The following is a 15,672-nucleotide window of genomic DNA, read 5'->3' on the forward strand; positions in this document are numbered from 1 at the left end:
TGATTTAACTTTTAAATATCAATTAATATAGTCTACCCTATTAACAATGAAGAGAAAAATCTCAACAGGTTTAAAAAAAGCATTTGGTAAAAATCAACATCCATGAATAACAATCAACATCATTCAATAATAAACATTCATTAAAAACCATAAAGGGAGCTTTCTTCATTGATGTGTTCTTTTTATAAAAATCCTGCCTGCACAAGAGGACTCCCTGGTGGTCCAGTCGTTAAGACTCCATGCTTCCACTGAAGGGGGTGAAGGTTCAATCTCTGGTTGGGGAACTAAGATCCCATGTGCCATGTGGTACAGCCCAAGGGAAAAAAAAAAATCCTGGCACTAAACATCATTCTTCATAGTGAAGTAGTGAAAGTTTTCCCTCTACAATCAGGAAGGAAAATGAGAAACCTACACATCTACCAGCACCAACTCCATTCACTAATGAATTGGAGATCCTAGCCAGCAGAGCAAAGGGGAATAAAAGAAGAAATAAAAACAAAAGACGTAACCTAGCCAGCAGAGCAACATAACCTAGCCAGCAGAGCAAAGGGGAACAAAAGAAGAAATAAAAAGGAAAGACGTAAATGAGCAAACATAACAAAATAGAAACAGTTACAGATGGAGAACAAACAGATGGTTACTAGAGTAGCAGAGGATCGGGGATGGAAAGAAATAGGTGTGGCAAATTAAGGGATATAGACAACTAGCTGAAAAATAAATGAGTCATGGGTATGAAACGTGCAGTGTGGGGAATACAGTCAGTACACAGTATCTTTATATGGTGACATGTTATAACTAGACATCATGGAATATATGAAATATATAGAAAAAAATCACTATGTTGTATAACAGGAACTAAACACACTGCTACCATATGACCCAGCAATCCCAGTCCTGGGCATATACTCTGAGAAAACCACAACTCAAAAAGACATATGTGTTTTTTTTATTGCAGCACTATTTACAATAGCCAGGACGTGGAAGCAACCTAGACGTCCATCAGATGAATGGGTAAAGCAGCTGTGGTATGTGTATACAATGGAATATTGCTGCTGCTGCTGCTGCTGCTGCTAAGTCGCTTCAGTCGTGTCCGACTCTGTGCGACCCCATAGACGGCAGCCCACCAGGCTCCCCCGTCTCTGGGATTCTCCAGGCAAGAACACTGGAGTGGGTTGCCATTTCCTTCTCCAATGCATGAAAGTGAAAGTGAAAGTGAAGTCACTCAGTCGTGTCTGACTCTTAGCAACCCCATGGACTTCAGCCCACCAGGCTCCTCCGTCCATGGGATCTTCCAGGCAAGAGTACTGGAGTGGGGTGCCATTGCCTTACTCAACCATAAAAAGGAATGAAATTGAATTAGTTGTAGTGATGTGGATGAACCTAGAGCCTCCCATACAGAGTGAAGAAAGTCAGAAACAGAAAAGCAAATATCATGTACTAATGCATATATGTGGAATCTAGAAAAATGCTACTGATGAACCTATTTGCAGGGCAGGAATAGAGATGCAGACGTAGAGACTGGACTTGCGGACACAGCAGGTAAGGAGAGGGTAGGAAGACCTGAGAGAGTAGCACTGACGTAAATATATCCCTGTGTGTAAAACAGACAGCCAGTGGGAACCTACTAGGTTCCCAAGCTGAGCACAGGGAGCTCAGCGTGGTGCTCTATGATGACCTAGAGGGGTGGGATTGGGGGATGGAGGGAGGCTCAAGAGGGAGGGGATATATTTATACATAGAGCTGATTCGTGTTGTTGTATAGCAAAAACTAATATAACTTTGTCAAGTAATTATATTCTAATTAAAAAAAAAAAAAAAACAGACTCATAGAAAAAGAGATCATACTTGTGGTTACCAGAGGTGGTGGGTGGGGGGGAAAGGGGAATGGATGAAGGTGGTCAAAACATACAAACTTCCACCTATAAAATAAGTAAGTCCTAGGAGTGTAATGAATAGTATGATAAATAAAATTAACACTGCTGTGTGTTATACACAAAAGCAGTTAAGAGAATAAATCCTAAGAGTTCTCATCACCAAAAAAAGGGTTTTTTTTCTTTTTTTTTTTTTAATTTTGGCAATGATGGATGTTCACTAAACTTACTGTGGCAACCATTTCATGATGCATGTAAGTCAAATCATTATGCTGTACACCTTAAGCTTATAATACATTGCTATATGTCAATCATATCTCAATAAAACCAAAGGAAAAAAAGATATAAGGACTGCAAAGAAGTAAAAGTGTCAGTATTCATAGACAACATAATTATTTACCAAGAAAATCAAACTGTAACTTAGAAAATGAAAAATTTTTAAATTATACCATAATTTAAAATACCATCCAAAGATACCAAATATCTAACAGTAAATCTATTGAAAGACCTCTACCCATAAGACAATTTTTGAACTTTCATTTAAAACTCAGGGATACTGCTATATATAAAATAGATAACCAACAAGGACCTACTGTGTAGCACAGGGACCTATATTCAATAGCTTATAATAAGATATAATGGAAGAGAATGTAAGAAAAAAAGAATACACATATTTATACATGTATGTGCAACTGAATCTCTGTGCTGTACACCTGACACGCAACACTGTCAATCAACTATATTTCTATAAAAATGTTAAAAATAAATAGATAAATAAAACTCAGGGATAGAACATATTCATAGATTAGAAGACTTAATATTAAATAAGATGTCAATTTTTCACAAACTGACCCATAGGTACAATGAAATGCCAGTAAGTTTCCCATAGGACTTTGGTGGAAACTTCCAGGCTGATTCTACAATGTGTATGGAAAAGCAAGTGAAAGTTGTTGTGAAAGTGAAAGTCGCTCAGCCGTGTCCAACTCTTTGCGACCCCGTGGACTATACGGTCCATGGAATTCTCCAGGTCAGAATACTGGAGCGGGTAGCCTTTCCCTTCTCCAGAGGGATCTTCCCAGCCCAGGGATCGATCCCAGTTCTCCCCCACTGTGGGCAGATTCTTTACCAGCTGAGCCACCAGGGAAGCATGAAAAAGCAAAGGGACAAGAAACTCTTGAAGACCTTAGCAGAGGTGGATTCACACTCCCAGATCAATTGTGGTACACTCATAGAACTGACACAGCTATAGAAACAGAAGGAGAAATAACCACAGCCACACCAAACGACGTGAACTACACGACTCCCCCAGGCACAATGTTAAACGAGGGAGCAAAACAGAAAGGAAACCATACTAAGGTATTCCACTTACATAAAGTTCAAAACCATGGAAAACCAGTCTAAGGTGTGTAACGTTTGAGGAGAAGGGAAGGAGCAGTGATTAGCAGGAAGCATAAGGATGGCTTTTAGGAGGTGGGGTGTGTGTCTATGTGTGTATCCGACTCTTTTTGACCCCACAGATTGTAGCCCACCAGATTCCTCTGTTCACGAAACTTTCTAGGCAAGAATACTGGAGTGAGTTGCCATTTCCTACTCCAGGAGATCTTCCTGACCCAGGTATTGAACCTTCATCTCTTGCATCTCCTGCAATGGCAGGCAGATTCTTTACCCTGAGCCAGCTGGGAAGCCTTTAGGAGATCCCTGGGTCGGGAAGATCCTCTGGAGAAGGAAATGGTAACCCACTCCAGTACTCTTGCCTGGAAAATCCCATGGACGGAGGAGTGTGGTAGGCTACAGTCCATGGGGTCACAAAGAGTCGGACACGACTGAGTGACTTCACTTTCACTTTTTCAATGTTCTGTTATTTAATCTGGGTGTTGGTTACAAAGTATGCTTACTTCATATCATTGCATTACTGCTTATAATTTTTTGTACTTTTCTATGTATATGTTATAATTTAATCAGAAAGCTTAAAAAACATGATAAGGAAATATGAGGGACACAAAAAAAAATTACACAAATAAAATGGAAAAGAATAGATATAAAAATGATCAGAGAAAATGTTAGGTTCAGAAAGTAAAACCAATATACTCACATTGATATTCCTGGGAAAATGAACACATCAAATGAAACTAAAAAGATCTTCAAAAATCTAATAGATGAAAATGTTCCCAAAATAGAGTCTTAAGCTATCTGTCAAAAGGACACACCCTGTCCTAGGGAATTCTGATTCATGTGCTGGTGAAGTCACTAGACTTCAAAGAAAAACTTCAAGGATAAAGAAAGACTCAAACAGGCATTAAGATAGAGAAGAAATGAGGAAAATAATCAAAGTTAGACTCAAGATTTCTACAAAAGTAAATGCCAAGAGATAATAGAGCAGAATTCTAAATAGCTGTGGTTACTGAATAGAACAGAAATGTATTAGTTATAACGATAACACAACTAATCCCAAACAGTGGGGGAGAGAAGCAGGGGAAGGGTCAGTGTGAGGAGTCAGGTCATCACAGCAGGAGGTGAAGCCCGAGGGGACCAGAGATCAAGATGGGTTAGGAAAACATGAGTCAATTAAGTTTAAAGTATTTAGATTAATAATAGCATTTGGGCACAGTTTTCCCTTGTTTATCTTTGTCTGTTTTATGTCTGAAAGAAGTCTAGAATAATAGTTACCAACTGTAAGTTAATGAGGATGTTTCTGGGCAGAAACATTGTTTGGGTTTTTATGTACTTTCTTTTTTGCATTGCTTCAACTTTTTTATGAAAAAAAAAAATCATTACTCTAAAAATGAGTAAATGAATTAATTACCTAGAAATACAAAGGCATTTCATTTTGTTTTTCCTCTTCAGATGTAAAATTGAATTAAATCTAGCCATTGCTTGTTTGGTAGAGTCAATAAATATTCACAGAAATAGACATGATTTGTCTTTATCAAGAATATACTTAATTAGAATAAAATTACTAAAATAAAATAGCAACTCTGCTACAAAATATTTATGTCTCCCCAAATTTATACATATGTCCAAATGTAATCCCCAGTGTGAGGAAGTTAGGAGGTGGGGCCTCTGAAAGGTGACTGGGTCATGAGGGTGGAGCCCCTATGAATGGGATGAGTGCCCTTCTACAAGACCCCAGAGGGCAGCCTCGCCCTGTCTGCCATGGAGGGCACAGCAAGAAGTCAGCCATCTGTGAATAAGAAGAAGGTTCTCACCAGACAACAAATCTATTGGCACCTTGGTCTTAGACTTCCCAAACTCCAGAACTGTGAGAAATAAATTTCTGTTGTTTATAGTCCACCCAGTACATGGTAGGAGCTTCCCAGGTAGCTCAGCAATAAGGAAGCTGCCTGCCAATGCAAGAGACACAGGAGATCCCGGAAGGAAATGGCAACCCACCCCAGTAATCATGACTGGGAAATCCTATGGACAGAGGAGCCTGATGGGCTTCAGTCCACGGGATCAAAAGAGTTGGACATGACTGAGTGACTGAGCAAAGGCACACATGCTACGTATGATGTTTTCTTCTAGCAGCCGCAATGTGCTAAGACAAACTCTCATGCAAGTTGACAGCCCTCACAAAATTGTAGGTCACTAGCAATCAGGAATTGGAGAAGGCAATGGCACCCCACTCCAGTACTCTTGCCTGGAAAATCCCATGGACAGAGGAACCTGGTGGGCTGCAGTCCATGGGGTCGCTAAGAGTCGGACACGACTGAGCGACTTCACTTTCACTTCTCATTTTCATGCATTGGAGAAGGAAATGGCAACCCACTCCAGTGTTCTTGCCTGGAGAATCCCAGGGATGGGGGAGCCTGGTGGGCTACCATCTATAGGGTAGCACAGAGTCGGACACTACTGAAGCAACTTAGCAGCAGCAGTAATCAGGAATAAATTCAACCGTAAGTGATACGACAAAGACTCCTAATTTTCTCTAGATTCCATAAATAATATTAACCCAACTACTGTTCACTTTTCAAATTTTAAAATATAATTAATTATCCAAGGACTTCCCTGGCAGTCCAGTGACTGAAACTCTGCACTTTGACTGCAGGTGCCACAGGCCCAGTCCCTCATAGAGGAACTAAGATTTCATGTGCTGCACAGCATAGTCAAAAACAAAACAGAATAACAGTGTCCCGCTGATTTAAAAATGTAATAATAAAATAAAATGGAAGTATCCAAATCACCTACTAAGACATCTGAAAAGCAAAAGTGCTTACTGATGAGAAAGCTTACTTAATAATCACTCATGACACTCAGTGGTCCAGCTGAATAACAGTCATACTAGCCATCGTGAAAATAAAACTATTTGGAGTCACATTCTTTTTAGGGTAGGACTGACAATTATCAAGCTTTTGCACCTTCTTTATCACTTTCACAACCAGAAGAAAAATAAGGAAGAAGTCCCTCAAAGTCAAGTAGGATATATTAGAAATAGAGGTAAAAGAAAAGAAATGTTTTTAAAGGAAACCAAGAAGAATCTCAGTTCTCAGAAACTAAAAGGAAGAAAGTTGCTACTAAGGGTATAGGCAATTTAAGCAGGAATTTTACCCCAATATTTTAAAATAGATCATCATACTACGTCAGAAAAAGACAAATATCATATGATATCACTTATATGTGGAATCTAAAATGTGATACAAATGAATTTATTTACAAAACAGAAGCAGACTCACAGACTTAGAAAACAGACTTATAGTTACCAAAGGGGAAAGAAGGCTAGGTGTAAATAAAAAATGGATAGACGACAAGGTCCTACTATATAGCATACGGAACTATATTCAGAATCCTGTAATAAACCATAAAGAAAAGAACATTAAAAGAGAATATATATATAATATAAATATAGATAGAACTGAATCACTTTGCTATACACCAGAAACTAACACATTACAAATCAAATGTAAGTCAATAATCATAAAAAAAAAAAAAAGAACAAGTATTAAAATGTTTCCAAATTTCCACGGACACTTTTGAAACTCAGGATTATTCTTTGGAACTTGAACCAATACCCAATTAATATCCTTATTTTAATTTAATGCTTAAATTTCCCTGACAAATCATTTTTGTATTACCCAAGTATTTCAATACATACTGGTTGGAGTGTATTAATGTCGCGTTCTGCTTTGTCTTTATTAACAGACATCGAGAATATTCTAAACACACGAGACACAGACTTTCAGAGAATGCGCAGCGCAGAGGTTGGGGGTATTCCAGGAAAGGGTAACTTCATAATATTATCCAGAAACAACAAGAAGGCAAAAAAGCAACTCATTACCTGCTGAGCTGTAGCATCCTGTTGGACATAAGCTACTTGGCCCGGGTCTGTAAACAGCGTCTAAACAAACAAAAACAACAACAACAAAAACTTATCAATAGATCTTCAGACAGCTTGTCTATGCAGGAAAAATTATCCTACTGCTAAGCACCAATTCCTGAGAGAGTTACTCTCAAATAGCGAGTAATAATCTTTCATTAATAAAGAAGATAAAGACAGTAATCCTATATTTTGCTAAAGCCTTTCATTTATATGTCTTCAAAGAGATTGTAAAAGCTAACCCTCTTCATTGGCTAACACACTGCATACTTCGTGATTTTACTCTAAAGCAAAGCCTCTCCTGAGATTGAATGTCACGGTTAATTAAAAAGGCATTCCATGAACAAGGGGGCATGCATTCTCACGTACCACTCTGTCTCAGGGGTAGACTTGCAATTAAATGAAAATGGTTGGAGATACACTGACAAAGAGAAGAATACTGTATACCCAAGGATTACAACTCTTTCCAATATAAATAAATGCACACTCAGCAGATATAGAAAATAAATAAATAAATTGCATTTAATGTTCCACAGACTCTTTTTTGGATAAAGCCAGTAAGATCATAATTTTCAAAGTTCTTATTATAAACATTTGGCTGACAGTTGTGATAACTAAAGAAGGAAAACCTTCAAAATTATTTTAGCCAGGACACCACAAGAAATCTCCAATCCAAAAAAGTATTCTTTCCTCTAAAACTTTTAAATGACTCTAATTTGCCTAAGGCTTTAGCAAATTTATGGTCATAGGAACCATGGTTAAGTGCTGATTCCAGAGAACTGTAAAAGAGAATTTTAGCGAGCTTCAGATTTCTTATATTTGACATTTAAAAACTATCATAACTCAGACATTTAGTAACATAGTAATGATTTAAAAGTTGAGCACAGTACATTCTTTACATAATCTACATGTTCTTATTTCAGTACAGCTGGGGGACTAAAACTGAGAAGGGCTATTCCAAAAGTAACATCTGACTACCAGGCAATTTTACCTTTATATAGATTTGAAAGGCATTTATTAGGTGGGTCTCATTTCTTCTTGGGAGTACTTTGGGTCTCCTGATTAAATATTGCATGAGGGCAAATTTTTATTACCAGGATCCTAGTACAAAAACTATGGAACTGGGGACTTCCCTGGAGGGCCAATGGTTAAGACTTCACCTTCCAATCCAGGGGTACAGGTTCAACCCTGGTTGGGGAGCTAAGATCCCACATGCCTCTCAGCCAAAAAACCAAAAGCATAAAAACAGAAGCAATATTGTAACAAATTCAATGAAGACTTTAAAAATGGTCCATGTTAAAAAAAATTTTTTTTTTAACAAAAAACAATGGAACTGATTTCTAATATATTTTAAAGTGCTATGTACATTATAAAGTGCTAAAAATACAAAGTAACATTTATATATTGGGGGATATTCCTGTTATGCATTTGGAAACCAACACTCAGAATCACTAGCAAAAAAAAAAAAATGAAAGCAGTTATAATTGTACAGATTTTACCCTCATTTCTATACAGTCCTTAAAGTCAGTAAGTTATTAGTAAATAGCAGTTAACAAGCTAGTGGGATCCCTCACTTACACGTTTAACTGAAATAACGTGCATGTTTCCACTGAGATTCATCTTGATTAAGTTACACAGAAGTAAATGCCATGTTTGGCCTGGTTCTTGATACTTAGGAAAAGTAACAGGCTGATAATCTTGTTTATAATAATAATCGATTGATATCAACAGTCAGTGGGGAAAAGACCTCATTCCAGGTTAGTGCTCTAACTCCTTACACTTAATTTAAATAAATAAACCACATCTTCTTCTGCCAAGATGGTCATAAGCTCCTTGAGAGCACACATGTTATCTGCATATTTCCTGCCTCACCTGCCAGCAGCACAGTGACTGGCAGAGCGTAAACCTAAGGGATGAATTAACAGATTAACACACAAGCCATCAACCATGGTCCCAACGTGCCTGCGCAGCCTCCACGGGATGGATGTAGACCAGTGTGTGCTGAGGACCATCCACGGAGGCGTAGGAGGCACCATCTGCCGTGTACACCACCTGCTGCGGCGGACGGACCTGGTCATCAGTATAGACGATCTGGGCCACAGTTCCAGCGTCGGGAACAAAATGCACCTGGGGTAAAAAAACCAGCAAGTACGAAGCGATCATCCTTGTGGAACCCACCCTGTAGCACAAAGACGGGGAACTGACTGAGAACACCACACACGTGCATTTCTAAAAGATCCCCACGAAAGGAGAACACGACGTGCTGAGTTAGTGACTTGGCAGAGGGATCCAAGGACCTTCTCACTGATTTTTACTTAATATTAAGCAACCAATTTAAACACCCCTTTGCCTCAAATATCAACTGCAGGTCTCTCTTTTGGGGCGTGCGGAGAAGAAATGTGACAGAAGATTCCTGATGGACAATACTGCCAAACTACAAAACACAGATTATTCTGTAAGGTGGAAAAATATGTCAAGACTCAAAAGTCAGGTGCTTTCAACACATCATAAAAATTCTACTTTCTAACGAAGAGTGCCTTTTGGCAAACACATTAAAACAAGGTCACTTGCTTTCGTAAAATTCTTTTGTCCTCCGTGGCTGTTCTGTAGGCAAGAGGTGAACGTATGCTGACTTGGTGAATGTAACAGAACTCTTCTTTGCCAAGTAGGTAAGGACACAAAAAATTCTGAGAATGTACTTTTCAGGGGTTTTGGATAACTATTTCAGTTGTCATCAGGGGAAATAATTTTGTGTCTATGAGGAACTAAAGCAGAAACTGATTCTGTAAAGTGCTTTCTGAGCAGTCAACTTTGGAGGTTTGAGTTCCTGCAGGTTGGCACACAGCCTAGTGTCTGATATTGAAGGTACAAAGCAGATGGTCAAAGTACGCATTTGGGAGAGAAATAATTTATGTGCTGATACTGAAGTCAGGCCCTCTTAGGTTGGAATCTTTACTCTTATACTGTCTTGGCTTTACACATAATTTTTTATTTCAGTTTTTTCCAGTGGAGAACAGATCCCAAAGATGACATAAGCTATTCAACCCACAGAAAGAAAACTGGAGACAAGATGCAGTCAAGCACCATGTAAATAAAACAAATTTCCACTCTAGCACTAAGTGATTACCCCAGCTTCTACATAAATCTGCTCTGCTCATGAAGATACAGTTTGCACAAGAATTGGGCTTCTGAAATATTTGTGCAATTTTAAGTGCTGCACTTTTGTGAGTTTAGATTTGTTCATTAACATCAAAATCTTTAACTAGTCTCAGTGCTTAAAAAGGAAAAAAAAATTTTCTCCTTGAGATTTATCCAAACCCTTCAACTTGGTCTTCATCACCAAGTACTCGGCTAAAGCAGGATTCCTGGATGGGAGAAGAAATATTGCAAGGATGGGATGCAACAGGGGGTGCTGAGCTCTGCTGTCTACTGTCTGGTTACCTACAAATGTGGACCTTATTTATTAATGGACTACATTTTTCTTTATAAACAAAGTACCCCCAAACATATAGCTACATGAAAGTAGCCTTCCAGACAGAACCAAAACAGCATTCTCAGTTATTCTGCTGGAAGCTTCTCTGGTACCTTTTTCTCAGTATTCAGACACAGACTTTTAAATCATATCTGATGACTGATTTTATGTACTGTAACATTAGTTATACTACTTAAATCAAACATAATATGTGTATTTTAAGGCTTTAATATAAATTTTCTGATTACTTAGCAACTGAACAACTATGGTTATGTAATTTGACGAAAATGAAATTACATATATATTATAATGCTTTAAAATGAAGTTTCATACTTTGGTCACATATAAAATGTGGCTCCCTATGACTGCTGACTCTTACCAAAATTCAAATCCATACCAAAAATGCAGAGATTCTCTTTTGCTAAGGACAGTCAAAAGATTGTGTAGCTGGTTAGTAGAGCAATATCTGAATAAGTGACTAACCTCCAGAGCTGTTGATTCACTGGGACAACTTTCAATGAGAAGTTTACATTCTGAATTTGAAAAGAAAAGGAAAAGCCACTCACTTTATAGACATACCTTGTACTTCACTACACACAAAATATCAAAACCCTTTCCTGGATAACATAAAAGAAACCCTGCAGTTTGAAGCTTTCACCATGAAATAAAATGGAGCGGTGAAGAGGATTATGACAGGAAGTTGAGGGGAAAGGCAGAGAAACCCATGGGTGGTATGTAGCTTCTTGAAATCACAGCAACCCATGCAGATGGAGCATTCAAAGTGCTAAAATGCTGCCCATTCCTTGAGTACCACATCCGCCCATCAGCTCCCCCTTTGCCCCACATCACTATACAGGAGCTGCTATTTCTCTAGCTGTCAGCAAACTCTACCAACTAAAACACTGCAGTCAGTGCTCAGCTGGGAGAGCACTTTTCACCTGTGCAGCGTTCTCCTCGTGCTCTGAAGCCGGGGGCCACACGTGTGAGCTTTCATCTTTGGAATCCATCCCCTCCCGGCTGGAGAGCGGCCCAGGCACCTAGATTATTTGTGCAGGGTGAAGGACAGTCATCTGTCTCCCACGCACGTGCTCGTCAGGGACAGGAAGGCCTCTCTGCAGTGTGCCTGAGAAAAAGAGAACAGGACCCAAGACTTAAATACATGAATGCATTTTAATAAGTTACAGTCTCAGCCACAAAGAGGAAAAAAAAAAAAAGCTTTGTAAGAGATAACACACCTGGGCAAAAAAGGTGAAAATGGAGAAATTATACGTAATAATGACACAATGTACTGCGTGCATGTTCTGCTCTGGGCCCACGTCAGGTAGATGGAGCCTGAGTGTGGTCCCTAGTTCTCCCCAGGAGGAGGATGACAAGGCCCCCATGTACTAAAGTCAGTCAAGTGCTGGGCTGACACCAAATCTTACTGGCGTCAATAAGCTCGTCCCTGTTTGCACACCTGTTAAGACACTGACTTCCTATACCACCAACTCAAAATGAAAAGCAGCATAATAAAAGTCACAAAATAAGGGAAAATGGCAGGTGGAGGGAGCCAAATTTTCTGGGCCACAGTTTGGTGAATACAGATACCAACTTTGTTTCCTATGGCGTCAATACAGGAGTGATGAGCTGGGAAATCAAAGCCTCACTAAATATCAATGGGCACAAAACCTATATCTTGAAATATGACTATTTTCCAAAACAGATGTTGTAATCAATCTTCCCTTTTGATGATGATAAAACACTGATGGTTTAAAGGTCACTTGAGATCCGCTGTTTAACAGGGCAGCCAGGCCTGATACACCTCCTTCAGCTGGCCCAGTAAGTGGCATCATAGACAGGCAAGGCCAAGCTGCTCAGAACACCACTCAACTAAAGATGAGAAGGACCACTGCCCAGAACCCTGCCAGAACTTTCTCCACTGTGAAATAACCTGAGAAACATTCTGAAGCTATGCATGCTCCAGCCTCTGAACCGGAATAAGGCCCGTAGAAGAAAAGAAACTGGGACACACAGCGCCGGGGTGTCTGGGATACAGAATGACCACGTCCGAACCACCTGGGAGCCTCTCAGGAGCCAGGGAGGGGCTCAGCTGCATCACCAGCATCCTCACCCCAACAGAAGCCGCCCCACCACACACAGTCGCCCTGCACCCTCCAGAAGATCCTGCAAACAATGCCCCCGTCAACAGCAGGTAACTGTAAGCAAAGGGGCTGTAATGTTCTCTATCTTGTATCTAGACTGGGGTGGCGGATACATGGGGAGATCACATGTCAAAAGCCATCAACCTATTCAGTTAAAAGAGGTGAATTTTATCATGTGTAAATTACACCTACAATGTTGTCTTTTTGTTAAGCATATCTTCCTTATATAGTCGTACTATTTAAGCATACATAAAAAGATAGTGAGGGTGAGTTGTACAGTATGTGAATTAAACTTCAACAAAGTTGTTATATATTTTTTAAAAGGAACAAAAATATTAAGAAACTCAGAGGAATGTCACCGATAATATAAAGAGCTACAGGAAGATAATCACAAAATTGTACAAAAGTAGATAAAATCTGTACAAGAGGCCCCATATTATAAAATCAGAAAATGTTCCACACTGGAAATTTTAAATTTTTTTTTTTTAATAATTTCAGATGGAAAAGCAGCAAAAATAGTACAAAGAATTTGTATTTCTTCACTGTTCCCCCAAATGTTAACATTTTACCATGTTTGTTTTATTATTCTTTCTCCATCTCTTTCATCCTCTCTTTCTCTTTTTCATCTTCTTTTTTTAACTTAAACTATTTGAGAATAAGTTGCAGGCAAAAAACTCCTTTGCTACTAAATTCTTAAGTGCCTATTTCCTAAAAGAAGGATATTTTCTCACAGAACCATAGTACTTCTATCAAAATCAGCATATTAACAGTGCTATTATCTAACTTACAGACCACATTCAGCTTTTGCCAATTGTCTGATTACCGTCCTTTGCAGAGAAGGAAAGCCCTCTTTTTCTGGCCAAGGGTCCACTCCGGCCTCACGCACGGCATGTCGCTGCCAACGTGTTCCGTCAGTTCCCTCTGACCAGGAACAGTCCCCAGTCTTTCCTAGTTCTCCATGACCTTGACATTTTACAAACTCACAGGCCATTTATTTTTCAGGTCCCTTAATTTCAGTTCATCTGATGTCTCTTCATGGTTAGACTCAGGATACCTATTTTCAACAGGAATTAATACAACAGAAAAAAATGCTATTGTTTTCCCATACAGGAATTAGAGATTTTATTTTTTCAACTTAGTTGATCAATTGCACAACCAACCAAGCACACACTGGGATGCAGCGAGGATGGAGGCAGGCTTAACTCCCATACTCAGAAAACACACCAGCCCAGAGTGCCTTTCTTATTTGTTTTCATTTCTAGCAAGCTGCCTGTTATTTCTTTTATTTTTAGTTATATACTTTCAATAGGTGGCAAATTCAGTTGGCTCAAAATTCAAAAGGAACAAAAAGGTGTACGGTGGACAATCTTGCTACCTAGAATCCCAGTCTTCAGAACCAATTCATAGTATCGATTTCTTATCTGTTCTTCCAAAGATATGTTATACAAGCAATTTACATTGTATATAAACAAAAATATAAATACTCTCTGCTTCTCCAAACCACAAATGGCATCATAGTATCGATTCTGTACAAAGCAGTGTCTCTTTGAAACCTTATTTACTCCATACAGTACCATCCCTTTTACGTTGTTCCAGATCCCTACAGTGTTTGTTCCTTCTTTACTATAGCTTTATCATTTCATTGTACGAACATATCATAGTGTATTTAACGTTATGTTGATAAATGGTTATTTTCAATGTCTGTGATGAGTAAGTTTGGACATGCGTGTTATGTCTTGAATTCTTGTATTTTGAATTCCTAACTGCAGGATGATATGCAGTCAGTTAAAGCGGCTGTGTGACTGTTAAGTAACTGTTACTTTCTAACTCCAGCACTGGGGCTGTCCTCTCCCTGTGCCTGGCACATGAGGGCCTGGGGACACACAGGGAAGTGCTCTGACCTGCACAGGAGGCAGAGTGGCTACAAGCGTGGGCTCTGGACCCAGATTTCGGCAGCAATTCTGTGACTTCAGTGATATTAGGCAGAACATGGACTGCTCTAAATCACTCTCCTTCTCCTTACAATCAGGATCATAAGGTTATTAAGAGAACGTGAGATAATGCACATAAGATGCTCACTTCACACAATGCCTGCCCCATGAAAAACACTCACCAAGTAGCTTTAAAATAAGGCATTCAATCATATTGCATCTTTCTGTCTAACTGTGTGCCTCTCCATCTCAACGCTGAGTTCCTTCATGTCAAGGAACGTGAGGCGCTCTAGATCTGGCGTGTGGCAAGTCCTTGATCATGTGCACGGACCGGTTGCCGGGCGGGGGAAAAGAAGAAGACACCTGATTCCTAAGTGGGTATCCACGGATGACTTCTTGGAGAAGATGAAAGTTGAAGGATGAAGAGGAACAAGAAAGCAGAGAAGGGAAGGAATGGGACATTTACTCCAGACTAAAATATCTTTGTTCGATCTTACCAAGATAAAGAAGTAGACGTAACAATGACATAAAACACCGAAACCACATACAGCAAGGATAACGGGGGAGAAAAAAGGAAATAATACTTAGCAGATGGGGTAAAATAACAGAACAGTTCACTGACACATAGGAAAGCCTGCTAGTAAAGTTTAGTACTACAGATGTGAAATACTGCCCCAAATGGTACTTCCCAATCATTTTCCCTTGTGGTTCAACTGGTAAAGGTTCCACCTGCAATGTGGGAAACCTGGGTTCAATCCCTGGATTGGGAAGATCGCCTGGAGAAGGGAAAGGCTATCCACTCCAGTTTTCTAGCCTGGAGAATTCCATGGACTGTATAGCTCATGGGGTTGCAAAGAATCGGACACAACTAAGCGATTTTCACTCACTCACTCACTCATTTTAAAATACTGTTAGCACATAAAGAAGCCCAAGATGGCGAACTCTTT

At 39.4% G+C, this 15,672-nt stretch overlaps 1 protein-coding gene across 1 annotated transcript in view; it reads right to left on the reverse strand.

Annotated features, from left to right (window-relative positions):
- PRDM10 (PR/SET domain 10) overlaps nt 1–15,672 on the reverse strand; it is a 93,370-nt gene that overhangs the window by 49,817 nt on the left and 27,881 nt on the right. Inside the window, exons 2-4 of the mRNA XM_040255866.1 lie at nt 11,592–11,776; nt 9,144–9,308; nt 7,143–7,202 (exon numbers count right to left, since the gene is read on the reverse strand). Coding sequence (XP_040111800.1) covers nt 7,143–7,202; nt 9,144–9,308; nt 11,592–11,660 — 294 coding nt within the window. The 5' untranslated portion in view covers nt 11,661–11,776. The remainder of the gene's footprint in view (nt 1–7,142; nt 7,203–9,143; nt 9,309–11,591; nt 11,777–15,672) is intronic.

Source organism: Oryx dammah, unplaced genomic scaffold (assembly GCF_014754425.2).
Source record: "Oryx dammah isolate SB20612 unplaced genomic scaffold, SCBI_Odam_1.1 HiC_scaffold_15, whole genome shotgun sequence".
In the NCBI taxonomy this organism is placed as follows: Eukaryota; Metazoa; Chordata; class Mammalia; order Artiodactyla; family Bovidae; genus Oryx; species Oryx dammah.